The following is a 20,783-nucleotide window of genomic DNA, read 5'->3' on the forward strand; positions in this document are numbered from 1 at the left end:
GAATTACAGTCCAAATAAATGCTTCACAGAGTTCAAGTAACAGACACATCTCAACATCAACTGTTCAGAGGAGACTACGTGAATCAGGCCTTCGTGGTCGGATTGCTGCAAAGAAACCACTTCTATAGGACACCAATTAGAAGAAGAGACTTGCTTGGGCCAAGAAACACGAGCAATGGACATTAGACAGGTGGAAATCTGTCCTTTGATCTGATGGGTCCAAATGTGACATTTTTGGTTTCAACCGCAGTGTCTTTGGGAGACGCAGAGTAGGTGAACGGATGATCTCTGCATGTGTAGTTCCCACTGTGAAGCCTGGAGGAGGAGGTGTGATGGTGTGGGGGTGCTTTGCTGGTGACACTGTCAGTGATTTATTTAGAATTCAAGGCACACTTAATCAGCATGGCTACCACAGAATTCTGCAGCGATACACCATCCCATCTGGTTTGCACTTAGGGGGGGAACTATCATTTGTTTTTCATCAGGACAATGACCCAAAACACACCTCAAGGCTGTGTAAGGGCTATTTGACCAAGAAGGAGAGGGATGGAGTGCTGCATCAGATGACCTGGCCTCCACAATCACACAACCTCAATCCAAATTGAGATGGTTTGGGATGAGTTGGAACGCAGAGTAAAGGAAAAGCAGCCAAGTGCTCAGAATATGTGGTAACTCATTCAAGACTGTTGGAAAAGCACTCCTCATGAAGCTGGTTGAGAGAATGCTACGAGTGTGCAAAGCTGTCATCAAGGCAAGCGGTGGCTACTTTGAAGAATCTAAAATATAAAAATGTTATTTAATACTTTTGGTTACTACATGATTCCATACGTGTTATTTAATAGTTTTGTACAATGTAGAAAACAGTCCAAATTAAGAACCTTTTGAATGAGTAGGTGTGTCCAAACGTTTGACTAGTACTGTATATAATGTGTGGGAGCAAAATTCTTAAGCTTTTGGCCTCTTTCTGTTTTTTTCTCCCTCCCTCCCGTAAGACAGAGAAATACAATATATGTCAGCTGACAGATGGGTGTAGACACTAGTGGTAATTAAGTAGAAACCTCACCCTGGACCTTTGTGCCCCCTCTGTGTTCCCCGGGTCAAGGCCAGAGCACTGACAGGCCACAAGCTGTCCACTGGGTCCACATGAACTGAGTGAGGCGGTGTTAATCCAACATGACAGCCCTGTCTCTGCTTGCGGCTCTTCTTATGGCTGGTTTGACATGCCAGCGGCAGTCTGTGATTCATCACTACATTCATTGCATTGACTCGCAGGTTCTTTAACGTCAGAAAATGTCAATCTTAAACAGTTGCGCTTTAGTATTGAGTGTTGACGACCTTGTTCTGTACTACCAAGGTCATTCGTCAGAAGCCTCTGAGTGAAGTATAGTTGTAGGTAATCTCCAGCCTCGTGCATGTTGAGCAGAGGTATATTCTCCATGTCACTGGTGCCATCTGTACCTGGGGTAGGGCCATACAATGGGGGCAGACTGCTCAGAAGACTGGAGGAACTAAGTGACAAATTAATCTCCATTCATCTGACCCCCCCCCCCCCCCCCCCCCCCACACACACACACACACACACACACACTCGATTGGCTAGGATCAAAGCTGAGATCAGTGAGTGCCTTTCAGATTGTCCCATTAGATCTTCTAATCTCATCCAGATGTCTCTTGGATGAATGGAGCGCTGCGGCTGCATTATGCAGGCCCAGTTAGCTTGTTATTGGCAGTAATCCCATGTTCATCCTGTTTTTAAATGTATTTTTAGATCCATTACGTGTGGACAAAAACAGGAGTCACAGCAACTGATGCTCTCGCTAGATGTCACTGAATGACAGCGCTTGTATACACTTTTTGGAACATCTTGATGAGTGCTGGACTGCTGTTCTAATAAATAAACAAAGGAACCTGTTTGCCAGCAGCCCTATCACTTTTCCCTGATCCCCAATGCAAATAGTCTGGGTAGTCATTTGATTAGCTGTTCAGGATTCTTATGGCTTTGGAGGTAGAAGCTGTTAAGAAACCTTTTGGACCTAGACTAGACCTGGCGCTCCGAAACTACTTGCCGTGAGACGATGGTGGCTGGAGTCTTTGACAATGTTTAGGGCCTGACACCGTCTGGTAAAGAAGTCCAGGATGGCAGGAAGCTTGACCCCAGTGATGTACTGGACCTACACGATTTTGGAATATTGCTGCAGGGACTTGCTTCCATTCAGCCACAGGCATTAGTGAGGTCGGGCACTGATTTTGAGTGATTAGGCCTGGCTGTCAGTCGACGTTCCAATTCATCCCAAAGGTGTTCCCAAAGATGTTCGACGGGATTGAGGTCAAGGCTCTGTGCAGGCCAGTCAAGTTCTTCCACACCGACCTCGCAAACCATTTCTGTATGGACCTCTCTTTGCACAGGGGCATTGTCATGTTGAAAAAGGACAGGGCCTTCCCTAAACTGTTGCCGCCAAGTTGGAAGCACAGACTCGTCTAGAATGTCATTGTATGCTGTAGTATTAATATTTCCCTTCACTGGAACTAATGGTCCAACCCCGAACCATGAAAAACAGCCCCAGACCATTATTCCTCCACCACCAAACTTTACAGTTGGCACTACTGTATGCCTTAGAGCAGGTAGCGTTCTCCTGGCATCCGCCAAACCCAGATTAATCCGTCGGCTTGCCAGATGGTGAAGCGTGATTCATCACTGCTCCAGACTCCAATGGCGGCGAGCTTTCTACCACTCCAGCCGGCGCTTGGCATCGCGCATGGTGATCTGAGGCTTGTGTGCAACTGCTCAACCATGGTAGTTTTAACTGAGGACAGATGATTTTTACGCTCTTCAGCACGAACTGACTTGTTGGAAAGGTAGCATGCTATGAGGGTGCCACGTAAGGGCATTCTACTGCCAATGTTTGTTTATGGAGATTGCATGGCTGTGTGCTCAATTTTATACATGTTGAAATAGGTGAATCCACTCATTTGAAGGGGTGTCCACATGCTTTTTCATATATAGTGTATGTCTGCTGCAGAGGGACAAATAGGAGCCATGAGAACACGTTTTGATCTGTTTCTGGAGAACAAATTGGCTCCCTATTTACAAAGATGGAGAACAAGCTATAAAATACTGGAGTTTTTGTGCAAGTATAGCCAACTAGCACAAAAAGATTATTGCGACATTTTCAAAACAATACGATATCTTTAAAAATAATATCCCGCTATGTAACAAACCCCCCCCCCCCTTCTCAATAGTCTGTGTGTGTTTCCTACACTCGGCAGACTGCTGGATGTAGGCCAGTGGGGCGCTGAGTTTCTCCCCAGCGTCCTGGCTGATCTCCCGGGGAGGTGCGGTAAGGGGGAGGTGTGCGTGTGTGCTCCGCTTGGCCAGGCTGGGCTGCTGCAGCTGCACTGGCAAGGGAATCGGGGTACCGTCTGCAGGGATCTAAGCCCTGATGTAATGGAGCAGGAATCCAGTTCCCAGCAGAGCCAAGAGGATCATTTGAAACTGCTGCTGTAGTGTGTGCACGCACAGTCAAGCCCACACACTCAGGGGCTCAGTATAGGGGCTGTCCTCGATAGGCAAAGGGAAAGTGCTGACTTGGAGTCTGTTCTTGCAGACCTTTAGCTTTGTTTTCAGCACTGAACGTTGCACATGAAACTTTACCAATTGAGTTTGGGTGGAGGGTATTTTGATCAGTAACTGAGGAAGAAACTCAGGGACTTTTGATTATTTCCAAAAGAACTGATAACCTAGTGTTTTCCTCACACAATTCAAGCCGTGGGCCATCTCTGCAACATAATAGAAATGATGGATCCCTCTTTTGCTTCATAGTAGAATATGTGCATGAATGTTTGCAGGCATGATTAGGCCCATGTAGAAACCCAGTGAGTCTAAGGGTGGACTGTTGTTTTTCAGCGGTGTCCTTCACTGATGATGAGAAGGAGCAGCTAAGAAAGTTTACCAACCATTCCTACATCCTGGACAAGAAGTCCCGTTTCCAGGTGTGGCTCAGCCTGGTGGACATCATCCTGGCATACTGCTACGAATTGCGCACTACAGAGGGAGAGCACAATGTGAGTTAGCGACTGTCAGTTAGCCTCTACATCTCCCTCCAGGTCAAAGCTTTAACATGGACTTCCACCAAGTTCCTACAGGGATCTTGAGTTTTTTTTTTAATGTTGTCTTACTGTCACTAAACCGTAATACATGGAACTCAGTCTGTTGTTGCACAGCTGGAAATAGATGTTGAAGTGATAATGCCCAAGAAGCTGGTGTTTTGGAGGATGCATTGGCATGAGTGTTGTTCCCAAACCGTGCCAGTATATCCTCCAAACAATTCCTTTGAGGACATAATCACTTTTACACAACCGGTTACCAACATATTCAAATAATGACAGACATGCTGTTATAAAAATAAAAAAAATAAAAATGCTTAATGAATTAATTCATACTATTTCATCCTTCCACGAGATGTAGTCCCGGCACAAATCTACGGTGCTACCCATGCTGCCTATCGTTTAGGTTGCCAGAGACGCGACCCAGTCTTAGTCTTTTTGTTCTATATCTATGGGCTCGACCCAGTTGCTCGTTCTAAAATAGATTATAGACTGGGTCGTTTGAACCCTGAATATCAGATTGTAAACCACAGCTATGACAAAAAAAAATGTTTTACTGCTCTAATTACGTTGGTAACCAGTTTATAATAGCATTCGAACACCTCGGGTTTGTGGTGTGTGTAGCCAATATACCACGGCTAAGGGCTGTATCCAGGCACTCCATGTCACGCCGTGGTATATTGGCCATATACTACACCTCCTTGTGCCCTATTGCTTAAATTAAGGTCTACAATGGGAGATGGTGAGGTTAGACCATGGTCACACATTCATGTGTTTCTATACATCATTGGGTCAGATCCGGAGCTGTAGTTCTTAGTACTGCCGTAAACACATACTTTAGACCGCAACCTGTGATGTCATCTGTGAATGTTCTATGAACATCTGGGGTGTTACGGCCTTATACACCTTAGAGAGCCAGGAGCAGGCTGCTTTTCCAGAGATCGTGTTGTAAGGTATCTGTAATGGACACTAGGGACGGAGTGTTAAAGAGAGTGTGGCCTGAGTTTGCCTGTTATTGGTATCATTGCTTTCTCATGTGTTGTAGACCCACCTTGATTCTCTAAAGCGCGTGTAGAAGTTGACCTCTGTCCTCTCATTATATGACTGCAGGTTGAATCACCGTGGACCATCAGAAAACTAAGTGGGACTCTCTGCTGGCTTGAGGTAAGTAATGGGGAGGCAGTCCCTTATTTAAGTCAATTAAAGTCAAATTATCATGGAATAATAAATCCCTTAGTATGACCTTGGGCACAGCTTCCCTATTCTGGCTGTTTTCAGCTTCTGGCCCCATCTTGAGCTAAAGGCTTTTATTGATCTAAATGTGTCTGCTCCAGCCGCTGACGGAGGAAAGCTCTCAACCAGCCCTAGGAAATTACAATTTGATTGAGTTTGCTGCAGCTGGGTGGAGAGCTTGTATAAAAATATATATATTAACACAACATGTAAAATGTTGGTCCATGAGCTGAAATAGGAAAATCCCAGAAACTGTTGGTGAGAATTTCTCCTTTGCCAACATAATCCATCCACCTGACAGGTGAACAGCATGATCATTACACAGGCGCACCTTGTGCTGGGGACAATAAAATGCCACTTTAAAATGTGCCTATTTGTCTCACGACACAATGCCACAGATGTCTCAAGTTTTGAGGAAGCGTGCAATTGGTATGCTGACTGCAGGAATGTCCACCAGAGCTGTTGCCAGATAATTTAATGTTCATTTCTCTACCATAATCTGCCTCAAGTCATTTTAGAGAATTTGGAAGTACGTCCAACCAGCCTCACAACTGCAGACCACATCTGGCTTCTTCACCTGCGGTATTGTCTGAGGTGGGGTAGGGGGAGTGCTGAGGAGTAGTTCTGTCAGTAATAAAGCCCTTTTGGAGATAACCAAATTATGATTGGCTGGGCCTGGCTCCCCAGTGGGGGGTGGGTGGTTCAATACCCACCCATGGGTGCACCCCTGCCCAGTCATGTGAAATCTGTAGATTAGGGCCTAATTTATTTACATTGACTGCTTTCCTTACATGAACTGTAACATCTTTGGAATTGTTGCATTTTGTGTGTTTATATTTTCAGTGTGTAATATATATATATATATATCACACACACACAGTACCAGTCAAAGGTTCGGACACACCTACTCATTCAAGGGTTTTTCTTTATTTGTACTGTTTTCTACATTGTAGAATAATAGTGAAGACATCAAAACTATGAAATAACACATGGAATCATGTAGTGACCAAAAATATATTTTACTTTTTAGATTCTTCAAAGTAGCCACCCTTTGCCTTGATGACAGCTTTGCACACCCTTGGTATTCTATCAACCACCTTCATGAGGTAGTCACCTGGAATGCATTTCAATTAACAGGTGTGCCTTGTTAAAAGTTCATTTGTGGAATTTCTTTCCTACTTAATGCATTTGAGACAATCAGTTGTTGTGACAAGGTAGGGGTGGTCCAGAAGATAGCCCTATTTGGTAAAATACCAAGTCCATACTATGGCAAGAACAGCTCAAATAAGCAAAGATAAACGACTATAAGACATGAACGTCAGTCAATCCGGAACATTTTAAGAACTTTGAAAGTTTCTTCAGGTGCAGTTGCAAAAACCATCAAGCGCTATGATGAAACAGGAAAGGAAGACCCAGAATTACCTCTACTAATAAGTTTTTTTTCAACACGACAATTACCCAACACACCTCCAGGCTGTGTAAGTGCTATTTGTCCAAGAAGGAGAGTGGTGGAGTGCGCCATCAGATGACCTGGCCTCCACAATCACCTGACCTCAACCCAATTGAGATGGTTTGGGATGAGTTGGACCGCAGACTGAAGGAGAAGCAGCCATCAGGTGCTCAGATTATGTGGGAACTCTTTCAAAACTGTTGGAAAAGCATTCCATATGAAGCTGGTTGAGAGAATGCCAAGAGTGCAAAGCAGTCATCAAGGTAAAGGGTGGCTACTTTGTAGAATCTAAAATATATTTTGATTTAACACTTTAACACTAAATGTGTTATTTAAGAGTTTTGATATCTTCATTATTCTACAATGTAGAAAATAGTAAAAGTAAAGAAAAACCCTGGAAGGAGTAGGTGGAAACTTTTGACTGGTACTGTGTATAAACAACGCATTCGGAAAGTATTCAGACCCCTTGACCTTTTCCAAATTTTGTTACGTTACATCCTCATTCTAAAATGGCTTAAATAAAACATTTTCCTCATCAAAGTGAAAATAGCTTTCTTAAATTTTTCACATTTACTTAAGTATTCAAACCCTTTGCTATGAGGCTCGAAATTGAGCTCAGGTGCATCCTGTTTCCATTGATCATCCTTGAGATGTTTCTACAACTTGATTGGAGTCCACATCAAATAAAAGTTTGTCACATGCGCTGAATACAACAGGTGTAGACCTTACAGTGAAATGTTTACTTACAGGCTCTAACCAATAGTGTGAAATTTTTTTGTGTGTGTAGGTAGGTAGGTAAGTGAAGAAATAAAACAACAGTAAAAAGACATATGAAAATAACAGTAGCAAGGCTATATACAGACACCAGTTAGTCAGGCTTATTGAGGTAGTATGTACATGTTGGTATGGTTAAAGTGACTATGCATATATGATAAACGGAGAGTAGCAGCAGCGTAAAAGAGGGGTTGGGGGGGGGGGGGGACGATGCAGATAGTCCCGGTAACCATTTGGTTACCTGTTCAGGAGTCTTATTCCTTGGGGGTAAAAACTGTTGAGAAGCCTTTTTGTCCTAGACTTGGCACTCCAAGTTTGTTGTTGATGTGGACATCAAGGAACTTGAAGCTCTCAAGCTGCTCCACTACAGCCCCGTCGATGAGAATGGGGGCGTGCTCGGTGCTCCTTTTCCTGTAGTCCACAATCATCTCCTTAGTTTAGGGATAGGTTGCTATTCTGGCACCACCCGGCCAGGTGTCTGACCACCTCCCCTATAGGCTGTCTCATCGTTGTCTGTGATCAGGCCTACCACTGTTGTCATCTGCAAACGTAATGATGGTGTTGGAGTCGTGCCTGGCCATGCAGTCGTGGGTGAACAGGGAGCAGGAGGGGACTAAGCATGCACCCCTGGGGGGCTCCAGTGTTGAGGGTCTGTGTGGCAGATGTGTTGCTACCTACCATCACCACCTGGGGGTGGCCCGTCAGGAAGTCCAGGATCCAGTTGCAGAGGGAGGTGTTTAGTCCCAGGTTCCTTAGCTTAGTGGTGAGCTTTGAGGGTACTATGGTGTTGCATGCTGAGCTGTAGTCAATGAATAGCATTCTCACATAGGTGTTACTTTTGTCTAGGTGGGAAAGGGCAGTGTGGAATGCAATAGAGATTGCATCATCTGTGGATCTGTTTGGGCAGTATGCAAATTGGAGTGTGTCTAGGGTTTCTGGGATGATGGTGTTGATGTGAGCCATTGCCAGCCTTTCAAAGCACTTCATGGCTACGGACGTGAGTGCTACGGGTCTGTATACCTGTGCTATATTTAATTGATTGGACATGATTTGGTAAGGCACACAACTGCCTATGTAAGGTTCCACAGTTGGCAGTGCATGTCAGAGCAAAAACTAAGTCATGAGGTAGAAGGAATTTCCACTAGAGCTCTGAGGGAAAAGTATCAAAAAAATATGTTTGGAACCACCAAGACTTTTCCTAGAGCTGGCCGCCCTTCCAAACTGAGCGGAGAGAGAAGGGCCTTTGTCAGGGAGGTGACCAAGAACCCGATGGTCACTCTGACAGATTCCAGAGTTCCTATGTGGCAATGGGTGAACCTTCCAGAAGGACAACCATCTCTGCAGCACTCTGCCAAACAGGCCTTTATGGTAGAGTGTCCAGACGGAAGCCACCCCTCAGTAAAAGGCACATGACCGCCCGCTTGGAGTTTGCCAAAAGGCACCTAAAGGACTCAGACCATGAGAAACAAGATTCTCTGGTCTGATTGAACTATTTGGCCTCAATGACAAGCGTCAAGTCTGGAGGAAACCTGGGACAATCCCTATGGTAATGGCAGCATCAAGCTTTGAGGATGTTTTTCCCGCGGCAGGGACTGGGAGTCTTGTCAAGATCGTTGGAATCGTCTCTGAATGTCCTTGAGTGGCCCAGCCAGAGCCTGGACTTGAACCCGATCGAAGATCACTGGAGAGACCTGGAAATGGCTGTGCAATGATGCTCCCCATCCAACCTGACAGCGCTTGAGAGGATCTGCAGAGAAGAATGGGAGAAACTCCACAGATACAGATGTGGCGTCATACCAAAGTAGACTAGAGGCTGTAATCGCTGCCACAGGTGCTTCAACAAAGTACTGAGTAAAGGGTCTGAATACTTATGTAAATGTAATATTTCAGTGTAAACTTAAAAAATATATATGTAACATTTTCTAAACACTTTGCTTTGTCATTATGGGGTGTTGTGGGTAGATTGATGGAAAAATCAATTTCATCCATTGTAGAATAAGTCTGTAACATAACAAAATGTGGAAAAAGTCAACGGGTATGAATTCTTTCCGAATGCACTGTATATAAACAAACTGATTGTCATCTCCATCTGGTGCACTGGTAGTGCATTGTTTTGTAGAAGAAGAGAAGGCCAGGTTATAGCTATGACAATTGGTTCCTCTTAGGTTTGTGTGTGTGAGTTTGTGTGTCAGAGGTAGGAGTATTAAGGTGTGCCCCAAGGCTGTGAACAGGCCCAGGTGTGTGTGTGTGTGTGTGTGTGTGTGCTCCCAACTGACAGACAGGCGGAGAGGAAGTGAGATGGCCGTCTGCTCGCCGATCGATAGTGTGTGTGTGTGTGTGCACTAGAGGACCGTGCAGCAGGGCGTGTGTGCCGCTCGTCTTATACCTTGGGATGTGCGAGCCCCTTAATCAGTAGCATTTTCCCTCTGAACCTGACAATAAGGGCTGGTAATCGGATGCCGCAGTCTGAGCGGTAGCAGTTTGGCCATGATGGTGATAATGGAGGAGGTAGTAATGACATCCTGTAGCTGCCTGAGAGCCCTCGTCAGTAGAGCTATCTGTCTGGGAGAGACTGACGGGACGCGCCCTCTCAGTCGCTCTCTCGCTCTCATCCACCCACCCACTCACTCTCTCTCGTCTGCTCTGTCTCACTCGCTCTCATCCACTTTTTTGCTCATTATCGCTTTTGCTCTCATTCTCTCTCTAACCCTCTCCCTTACTAGGTCTCTTTTCCCCCATCTCTCTCTTTCCCTGTTTTCTTTCTCCTGTTTTTGTCTTTCTCTTTATTCTTCCTCTCCCTCGTCTCACTCTCATCTCCCTCTTTTCCCCTCCCTCTCCATCTGCTCGCTGTTAACCAGCCTCCTAACCAGACAGACCAGGTTGGTGGTTGTTGTGCGGCTGAGTGTTATTTACAGGCAGGCTGCTAAACAGCCCCGGGGGAGAGGGGATGAGCCCTGATGACAAGCTACGGAGAATTAATAAAAAGAGAAAGCAGAGGGCTCTCTCTCAGCTCTTTTGTCCACTGGTGCGGAGAAAAGCCTTGAGTTTACACAGTGATTAAGGACCAGCAACAATTAAAAGGCGGCGACTGCAGAAGGTGTTTAAGAGTTCCTCGCCCGTTTCCCCCTCTATGAAAGGGAAGTCGTTAGGAGTAATTAGTTTACCAATGACTGCAATTAGGAGTGGGCTAGCCTAGCCTGCTTCGTGCTGGAGGGAAGGAGAAAAGCAAGAGGCTGCCAAACATTTTAAGAGGAAGTGAAGTCCCTTTTCTTTTTTGTAAGATTAGTCTTTTTATAGTGAGTGGCCATGAGGAAAATGCAGCATGTCTTTTTGTTGTTGCCTTTCAGACATACAGCTCGATGCAGGAGGTCTTGGTGTCCTTTGGGAGGAGGGTGTTGTGTTACCCGCTCTACAGGCACTTTTCTCTGGTCTCTGCAGCCGTGCAGGATGCGGCTCGGGTCTTCCAGTCAGGTGAGTCTAGACGATGCTCTCTGTGACCTCTCGCCCTGACCTGAGGCAGCTCCACACCTCAATGGCCACTTTGTGAATGCTGGTTAGAGCAGTATTGGCAGCCTCTCGTGTCATGCCCAGATTATAAAGCCCTCAATATGGCCTAGTTTCCCTTCCAATTAATGTCTCTGGACTCTGGCCAATGTTTTCTGAGACTCCTGAGGGACCGTATGTGGTTTGATGCATTTCGATTGAAGGCAAAGCTTGCATGGTAGCTGTGGGCTGCAGCTTGCCTGTTCAGTGCTTTGGAGACTGACAGAAAGACTGCTTTACAGCCAGCATGCACCCACAGTCATACATCACTATACCACCACAAGCAGAGCAACCTCTCCAAGCAGGAAGTGTGGATTTGTTCTTTACGGACAGTTTACTTTATCTCTTAGCAAAGAGTAATCTTTAAATCAAAGCCCCACGGGTAGCTAGATGAAGGCTCTGCCATGTAAACACATTTAGGATGTGTGTGGGGTGAGATTAGCTGGTTTGTGGGGATTTGAATGCTTGTAAATGACAGCAAATGTAAGTATTTTTAAACTCCAGATTAGATCAGACTGGCTGAGGGAATCCGAGAATCCCAGGTTGTCACTGTGAAGGGGGCTTCCCTGTAATACACTACACCATCTACCTGCATCCTCTAGAAACAACTTCACGTGTTGTAGCCTAATGTCGCTTTTCATTCTCTCTCCTGACGCTGGACATTTGTTCAACAGTCACATAGCATTTTCCAGCACAGAAACAAAATGGGTAACTAACCTAATTGGTGATAGTTAGTCTAACCAGGCAAACGATAGCAAGTACCTCTTCATTTCAATGAGTTTGCCTCTGCAAATGTCTTTCATTTACGTGCAGGTGAGTGAGAGTGAGTAATGGGGCTCTCGTTAATGAACTGTAAAGCTACAGTAATGCAGTCTGGCGGGCGTACGTCTTGAGAGGGCACAACACGTTTCCTCCCAGCTTTACTCCACACAGCTAATTCATTTGTCAGGATAAGGCTAATGGAATGTGTGCTCTAATTTGAAGGCACTTGACTTAAATGGCTGTGAAAGCAAACATTGGCAGGTATTAGGAAAACAAACCCATTTAATGCCTTGCGGGAGCCACATGTTAAGGCCTTAAAGGGAATGTTATCCGGGGTAAATATTTGAACAGCCCTCTGGCATCACGGACGGTCCTTCTCAAGGCGCTCATCCAGCTGCCTGCTAAGTGGCTGGAACCAATTGGCCGCCAAGCAGGGAGAGCAGAGCAGGGCCTCCTAGGTAGGGAGGCTTTAGCATGGCCGCTGTCGTGTATCTGACCGAAGGACCCACTGGAGTTCGGTAGCCTATACCGAGCCGGAAATGTTCCGGAATTGCGGTTCCTCAGTGTAGCTTAACTCTCATTTCCCTGTGTCCATGTTTTTACATGTCCCTTGGCTTTAACATTTTAGCTGGCTATAATTGAGCAGTTACTCTACTTAAATATGACATTAGAACGGGTTTGGGTCTCCACTGTAATGAGCTAGTACTGTTGGGGTGCACATGGCCCTCCCAGTAGTTGAAACACTTGAAGTGTTTTGTTTCCAAGTCCAGTGTGGTAGTGATGCCAATGGAATGTTTTCTGCGTAGCATTAGGAATGCACATGGTGTGTTTGGAACGTGTGTGTGTAAATGTGTTGCTTATGCTGTCTTGTCACCTTGCCATGATGGATGTTAGTGGCCAGTGCCCGTGTGGCAGCTGTGTCGCTGTGCCCATGCCCCCCCCCCCCCACCCGTGCCAGACTCTGCCTGCCTGTCTGCCCCTCTCCAGGGATCAGCCACGGCTCGCCATCAACGTGTTTAACTGGCTCAACTTGTCATCAGCGGGGAAAAACAGACGAGTGCAGGATTCATAACGTGGCACGGTTGGAGGTGAAACAACTGCACTATCCCCAATCGCTCCCAGGGAGGGAGAGGGAGAAATGTAAAACCTCCAGGGATTTGGTGGGGTTGAGTTTGGAAGCAGGGAGGGCTTAGTGTCTGCAGTGAGTTTGGAAGCAGGGAGGACTTAGTGTCTGCAGTGAGTTTGGAAGCAGGGAGGACTTAGTGTCTGCAGTGAGTTTGGAAGCAGGGAGGGCTTAGTGTCTGCAGTGAGTTTGGAAGCAGGGAGGGCTTAGTGTCTGCAGTGAGTTCGGAAGCAGGGAGGGCTTAGTGTCTGCAGTGAATTTGGAAGCGGGGAGGACTTAGTGTCTGCAGTGAGTTTGGAAGCAGGGAGGGCTTAGTGTCTGCAGTGAGTTTGGAAACAGGGAGGGTTTTGTGTCTGCAGGGAGGGTTTTGTGTCTGCAGTGAGTTTGGAAGCAGGGAGGGTTTTGTGTCTGCAGTGAGTTTGGAAGCAGGGAGGACTTAGTGTCTGCAGTGAGTTTGGAAGCAGGGAGGACTTAGTGTCTGCAGTGAGTTTGGAAGCAGGGAGGACTTAGTGTCTGCAGTGAGTTTGGAAGCAGGGAGGACTTAGTGTCTGCAGTGAGTTTGGAAACAGGGAGGGTTTTGTGTCTGCAGGGAGGGTTTTGTGTCTGCAGTGAGTTTGGAAGCAGGGAGGGTTTTGTGTCTGCAGTGAGTTTGGAAGCAGGGAGGACTTAGTGTCTGCAGTGAGTTTGGAAGCAGGGAGGACTTAGTGTCTGCAGTGAGTTTGGAAGCAGGGAGGACTTAGTGTCTGCAGTGAGTTTGGAAGCAGGGAGGACTTAGTGTCTGCAGTGAGTTTGGAAGCAGGGAGGACTAAGTGTCTGCAGTGAGTTTGGAAGCAGGGAGGACTTAGTGTCTGCAGTGAGTTTGGAAGCAGGGAGGGCTTAGTGTCTGCAGTGAGTTTGGAAGCAGGGAGGACTTAGTGTCTGCAGTGAGTTTGGAAGCAGGGAGGGCTTAGTGTCTGCAGTGAGTTTGGAAGCAGGGAGAGTTGAGGGTTCTGGTCCTCTGTGAGCGCTCATGCTCTAAATGAGAACCAAATGTTTGAGCAAGGTTTTCCTCTGAGCGAGTGTGCTGTTTGTTTTGAATGGACTGGAATGTCTGTCTGCTGCCAGCCAATCCTGAAGTTGCATACCGGACAAAAGGATTGTCTGTAGACCTCCGTGCTCTGCAATGGGCCGGCTCTGTCCCATAAAGGGGCTATTTATACGACCTGGGGTTTGTGACAGCAAATGTAATGGATCAAACGTGGCTCCCTCCAGGTGTGTCCCATTTTGGCTTTCCCTTCGAGGAAAATCAGGCCCAATTTTTTTTTTCATAAACCGGTATGAAATGAACCCTTTGCATTATCTTGGCCCACTTGAGTTAAAATTCTGGACTATATAAACTAGATAAAGGAGGCCTGAAAGTTGATAAATTGCTCTCTCTGTCATGAGTGTAAATGACTGTCAGTAGTCTGCAATAGGATAGTCTTGCAATGCTCACATGATCTTCCATAGCCTGTTCAGCCTATAATTTGAAGGAAGGCTGTATGGAACAATTAGATTTTTGGAACCTCAGTCCCTGCTAGCAACACTGCTATATTTACCATTCTTCACATTGCCATAAAATAACGTGTTTCAATTTCTACTCCTTCTGTTTTTCCTGTCCAGGGAAAGCCTGCGTCCTGAAGTGCTTGTTGGATATTCACAAAGTCTTCCGGGAGAATGAACCGGCCTACATATTGAACGACCTCTACATCACAGACTACTGCGTCTGGATCCAGAGGGTCAAGTAAGTTCACTACCCCCCCATCCTCTCTCTCCCTCTGCAGGGACCTTCAGCCCTAGAGCATAATTACCTCCCAGGTCCAGGGGCCAAGCAAAGTGGCTTTCATGCTGCTTCAGTGCGCTGCACTGGAGGAGAGGATTAGATGAGTCATTTGTCACAGCACGGCCACTTGACTGACAGAGACGCTGTGAGACGTATCCATTCTCCCATGTCAAAGGTGACGTTGGAGAGCGTGTGGACTGTACTGTCTCCCTCAGTGCTGCAGTGGAGTCCCAGTGACTGAGACTGAAGCCTCTGTGACAGTACACACAGATTAGAAGAAGCAGATGGACAGTGCACTGTACAGTACAAGATGCGTGTCAACTCGCGAGAGATCTGTGTAGTTTCTTCCCTAATTGATATAGCATGCATGGCTCTTTCCTCACCCGTGTACATATTTTACAATTACTTACACGTTGTAAGCCTGCAAGGGCATTATTCGGTAATGAGCTCTGTTTTATTCTTGGCAGGGGTTCAGCCGAGTGGTGTGCTAGTCTGGAAAAAGCCTGAATTTTGAAAAATGTGTGCCGGTGATGATGTAGGCCCAGCGCCCAGATGCAGACATGATAAAAGCTCTGCCGGTGTTTGATGGAGCTTTTCTCTCTGGAAAAGAAAACGCCTCGATGGCCAATTAATAATAGATGTATAAAAATCAATGGTGGAGATCGGAGCTGCAGTCCCGGTTTGTCTGTCTGTTTCGCTGCAGCAGATGAAGAGAACAGAGAGTCTTGGTCTTGAGTGCTCTCTCAGCTCAGCGTACGCTTTGAGCAGAAGCAGCATCACTGTCAAGCCACTGGAAAACTCAATCAGTCTCATTTCAGTCAGTCAAGGAGATGAAACGGCAGGAGGGCATCTGCGGTTGAGTGCTTTCCAATCCGCCTCCCTCTCTTCCCTTCCACCGCTGTACATTGGAGCCAAATGTCAGCTTGACCTATCAACAAGCTGGCTTCCACTGGCTGCAACCCTGCATCGATCATTAAATGGATTAGACCTTGTGTTCGCCACCTTTACCTATGATTGAATTGTTACATTTCCCTTTTCTGTTTACGTTTTTCAGTCGATAAGCAAAGCTTGTTTTCTTTCTGCCCTGAGACCTGGCTCATATCAGCTGTGGTGTCAGCAGAGGCAGAGAGATGGAGAGAGAGAGACAGAGGCTGTCCAGCATCCAGGAAGAGTTACCAACCCTCTCCTGTTGAAGATGCTGCCTCAGGGCACCTGGCTGGGAAAACCTCTAGAGCCCAGGCATTCCATTCCATTGTTTTGCTGTGAATCAATTCCCAGATTGACATTTCATACCTATCCTATATTGTTGTGCTGCACAGACTACATTTCTTTCCCTTCTGAATGTGGAATAAAAGCGAGCAGTCCACTTGCCATTCAAAGCAGCAGAGAGGAGAGCTGTCTTTCTATGAGCTAGCAGGCATTTACATAAGTCATTTAGCACACACTTTTTTTCCCAGAGCGACTTACATCAGTGCATTCACGATGAAACAACAACATATCCCAATCGTAGCAAGAGATAGGGTTCAGACGTTTTTGGAAGATGGGCAGGGACTCCTCTGTCTTGACATTAGAGGGAAGCTTGTTCCACAATTGGTGTGCCAGGACAAAGAAGAGTTTTGACTGGGCTGAGTGGGAACTGCCCTCCTGTAGGGGTGGCAGGGCCAAGAGACCAGAGGTGGCAGAACAGAGGTCTTGGGTTGGGGTGTAGGGTTTGATCATAGTCTGAATGTAGGGATGGGCAGTTCCCTTCGCTGCTCTGCTGATGTGAGCTTAGACTGGAAGCCAGTGGAGTGTGCGGAGGACCAGGGTGACATGGGAGAGCTTTGGAAGATTGAACACCAGGCGTGCTGCGTCTTTCTGGATAAGTTGAAGGGGTTTGCTGCCACAAGCGGGGAGCCCAGCCAACAGAGTTGCAGTAGTCTAGATCGGAGATGACAAGGCTGGCAGGCAGCACTCAAGCAGCAGCCAGCTGTGGTTTGCATAGACAGTGCTCTTATCACTTGTGGTTTGTTGTGGCAGACGTTTGTGCATGTGACCGGTTTGATGACAGATTGTGTAAGTATTGCTCTCCCCCCTGCTAGATATCCCCCATTTGTCATTCCTGCTAAGTGACTGTGCCGTCTCTTCCTGTGAGTCCTGTGGTAAGATAAGATGTAATCTATATCCTGTATCTTGTCAGTCGTCCCCACAGTCGACTCCCAGACACGATCAGTTGCTCATGATGGACACGGCGATTTAATGAATGCGTTGCTCAGTGGGTTGATTTATACTGTCTGGCTCTCTCTGGGCTGTCCCACATGTGTTCATGCTCTTAAAGTCCCTCTGACTGCTGAGACCAGAGTCAAATTTACAGCATCATAAAGACTTCACAGTGATTTAGACTCCAGTTAACCCCTCTCCCTCCACAGACTCCTGCACACAGACAAACAAGTGGACAGTCCACTCTCCGGTCAACAGGAGGAGTATGAGGGTGGAGAAAATCCTTCTGACACCATTTTGTATTTGTCCTGATAAAGGGTGTTGACCAAAGAGGATTATTAACGCGCTTACAACCGTTTCCACATTACCCAGGGAATTTTGTGTAATTTGCAGATATCTTTGTATCATCAGATGCATTGCCACTATCAAATAAAAAAAACTTCTCTACCATTCGTTTCAATGGGTGGTTTTGATGATCATCCGATGCCCGAACCCCTGCTGTGGTGCTAGACTGAAATGAAAACCCACTCCTCGTTTTCTTTCTCAGTCTTTACTCTTCTCATCAAAAGGCTTGGAAGGAGACCAATGTAGATTGACTGTGACCAGTCCAAAAAATCCCATCAGATCTGTGTTACTTTATCTCAGCGAAATCAGCAGGCCTCTAACTTCCCCTTCCTCTTTCAGCGCTCACACATTCCTCCCCCTCTACCCGTTGTCTGCCGCACAATCAATTAATTGGGTCGATTAAATTCCAGAGCAAAAAACCATGGCAACCTGTGAGTGTCGAGCTCAAGGGTTTGCTAGTCTTGGAGGAGGAAACAAGGCTCTTTTTCTCTCTCGCTCACACCAATCCATTCAGCCTCTACACACATTGTGTGCATGATAATGCCCAGAGGAGAGCTCTCTTCTCTACAGTCCCAGAAGGCCCTCAGGGGACACGGGCTCCCCACAGGGACAACCTACAGGCTGACACCCCCCCTCCCCGGCAAGGTCAGTGGTCAGATAAGTGAGTCGGTTAAGCCTCGTAGGGGCTTGCTGGTGGTTTTAATGCTCCAGGGACAGGCAACTCTGTGTCTAGTGCGTGTGCAGGAATGGTAAGTTGATCGTTGTACAGTTTTCTCTTTTTTATTCTTAGAAAGGGTGGAATGCAGGTGAAAAAGCTTTGGATACATTTTCTCTGGTATTAATCCTTTTCATGTACCTGCTAGTGTATTTCTACCCACACTCATCTGTCTGGAGCCGGTCCTGTCCTGTGATGTAGTAGATGGTGTATACTGAGTATACTAAACATTAGGAATACCTTCCTAATATGGCATTTTTTTGCCCTCACAGCAGCCTCAACTCATTGGGGAATGGGCTCTTCAAGGCGTCAACAGCGTTCCACATTGATGCTGGCCCATGTTGACTCTAATGCTTTCCATATTTGTGTCACGTTGGCTGATGTCCTTTGGGTGGTAGACCATTCTTGATACACACAGGAAACTGTTGAGCATGACAAATCCAGCAGCGTTGCAGTTCTTGACACAAGCCTGGGACCTACTACCACACCCTGTTCAAAGGCGCTTAAATATTTTGTCTCACCCATTCACCCTCTGAATGGCACACATACACAATCCATGTCTCAATTGTCTCAAGGTTTAAAAAAAATTCTTTAACCTGTCTCCTCCCCTTTATCTACACTGATTTGAAGTGGATTTAACAAGTGACCTCAATTAGGGATCACAGTATTCACCTGGTCCTGTCACGAAGTGACACTTACCCTGCACCTTAGAGGCTGCTGCCCTATGTACATAGACATGGAATCTCTGGCCATGTGTACTCCGGGTATATGGTCTGTGTGTTTTGAGCCTTCCCCACCACAGAGACAGTAGATAGTCTCTGTGTCCCGCTGGGCTCGACAAAGCCAAGACGGTCTCACAGCTAATGGGGAGAAGTACTACAGATTTCCTCTCTGCATGACGTCCAGATTTTGTGTACTTACACAGGCAGCTCACCACACGCGCAGAGAGAGAGAGAAATACTGACAGTGTTGCATTCGTGCTACACTAATAATGAGTGATGCAGCCTTGCTTTGTATGAGGTAACTTCCTCTCCTTGCGTCCTTGTTTTGATTAGGAGGGTCGGTAAACAACAAGCTCTGCAGGCAGTTCTACCAGCTCTCTTCATGTTGCACATTAACTAATGGTCTCTCTATACAGCAAGAAAGCACTTCCTTAGATTACAGTCCCTACTCTGTTATATAGCCTAATGCAGCGGTGTCAAACATACAGCCTGCGGGTGGGTTGAAATATTTTTGGGGGGAGGGGGAATCAAACTCAATATATTTTAAAATAACTAAAACCAAAAATGTACTGTGTCCAGCTCGCTAATAATCATCTAAATGAAAGCTAGACAGTGGTGGAGCATTGAAAAATCCCAAAACGATGGATGGAGGGCTAATCTTTTCCAGAACCTCGTTGAAGACCGATTGCAACACCCCTGGCCTAATGCCTCGGACACAGGTCTTCAGTGTTACTCACACACGCCGTCACACACTCCATAACACATTTCATCACACGTTCCCTCAAACCATCAAACTCAGGAAGACAGGAAATCCAAGCATCCATTTATAAGTCTTTCAGCCTTATAAAACAAGCCAACTTTGTCACAAACAACTACCGCCTACGTTTTGTTACCTGAATGAGATGTTGGACAATTCAAATGGCATACAGTTAGCAAACAGTGTCTGACTGTCCATCCACTATATCCATTGAATAATGTACATACACTCCCTTGACAAATCTTGTGAAATTAATTTGTACATTTTAAGATTAACTAAGAAGTATGAGTAGGAACATGTGTCGAATGTCTTCTGGCATCATTGAACATGAGACTGCTGGTAGAAATGGAAGTCTGTAATTGACTGTCTAGTTGTCCTTCTCCCCCACCACCCTCCTGCTCCATGTCCTCATCCAAGGACTCTTGTTTGTTGTCTGAAAGATGGAAGCGTCTTTGTGGCGACAGAAGTTTTCCAACCTTGAAAAGCTTGCCCCTCAGTTAATGAAGAGAGCCCATGACATTAGTAATGACTGAACTGTGTACAATGTTATTTATTCCCTCCAAAAGCAGCCTTTGTGCTCACCGCAAGCTGAGCTTCTCGCACTGCAGCGCAGGGAGAGGGGGAGCGAGGGGAGAGAACAAGCACGTAGCCTCTCCAATGCTAACTCAATAATGACTTCCCACGGGGGAAAGAGAATGCGGGAGGTGGGGGATGGAGGAGGGTCTCTGCTTTGAAGTTGCAGTGCTACAGGAGGCTCTCCAGCCAGAGCTAGTCAGCCAGCCTGCTCAACTCCAGCAAGGTCTTAAGCCCTGTCAAAGCAGGGGGAGGGGTTCTACTAAGCTATATGGAATTGTTTTAAGAAGGTCCTCCCAAGGATCATTTATCTATTTGATTTTGAATTTTAAGACCCCCTGAAGTATAAAAAATATATATAAAACAATTATTTGATTTAATAAAAAATGTTTGGCATTACTGCCATTAGCCCTTACAAATGCATTGTATAACAGATTTTCTACATGGAACAACAGATCGTCGCCCCCAAAAAACATCAATAGGAAGTTTGTTCTGAAGTGTCTGTCCTATATCTGAGAGAGAAAAGAAGGATCAGGCACTAAACACTCTCAGTAAATACTTCCGTTCATATTTTCAACTGGTACTGTGGGGAAATTCTTGTGACCAACATGTTCGTGAGAGTCTCACCTTTACACAGAGGGGTCATATTAGTGTGGAGCCCTAACTGTTTGTACACCAGAGA

At 46.2% G+C, this 20,783-nt stretch overlaps 1 protein-coding gene across 1 annotated transcript in view; it reads left to right on the forward strand.

Annotated features, from left to right (window-relative positions):
- LOC109890930 (protein SHQ1 homolog) overlaps positions 1 to 20,783 on the forward strand; it is a 37,429-nt gene that overhangs the window by 10,997 nt on the left and 5,649 nt on the right. Inside the window, exons 8-11 of the mRNA XM_020483088.2 lie at positions 3,905 to 4,062; positions 5,215 to 5,268; positions 10,909 to 11,032; positions 14,631 to 14,751. Coding sequence (XP_020338677.1) covers positions 3,905 to 4,062; positions 5,215 to 5,268; positions 10,909 to 11,032; positions 14,631 to 14,751 — 457 coding nt within the window. The remainder of the gene's footprint in view (positions 1 to 3,904; positions 4,063 to 5,214; positions 5,269 to 10,908; positions 11,033 to 14,630; positions 14,752 to 20,783) is intronic.

This window comes from Oncorhynchus kisutch, linkage group LG5, assembly GCF_002021735.2.
Source record: "Oncorhynchus kisutch isolate 150728-3 linkage group LG5, Okis_V2, whole genome shotgun sequence".
Lineage (NCBI taxonomy): Eukaryota > Metazoa > Chordata > Actinopteri > Salmoniformes > Salmonidae > Oncorhynchus > Oncorhynchus kisutch.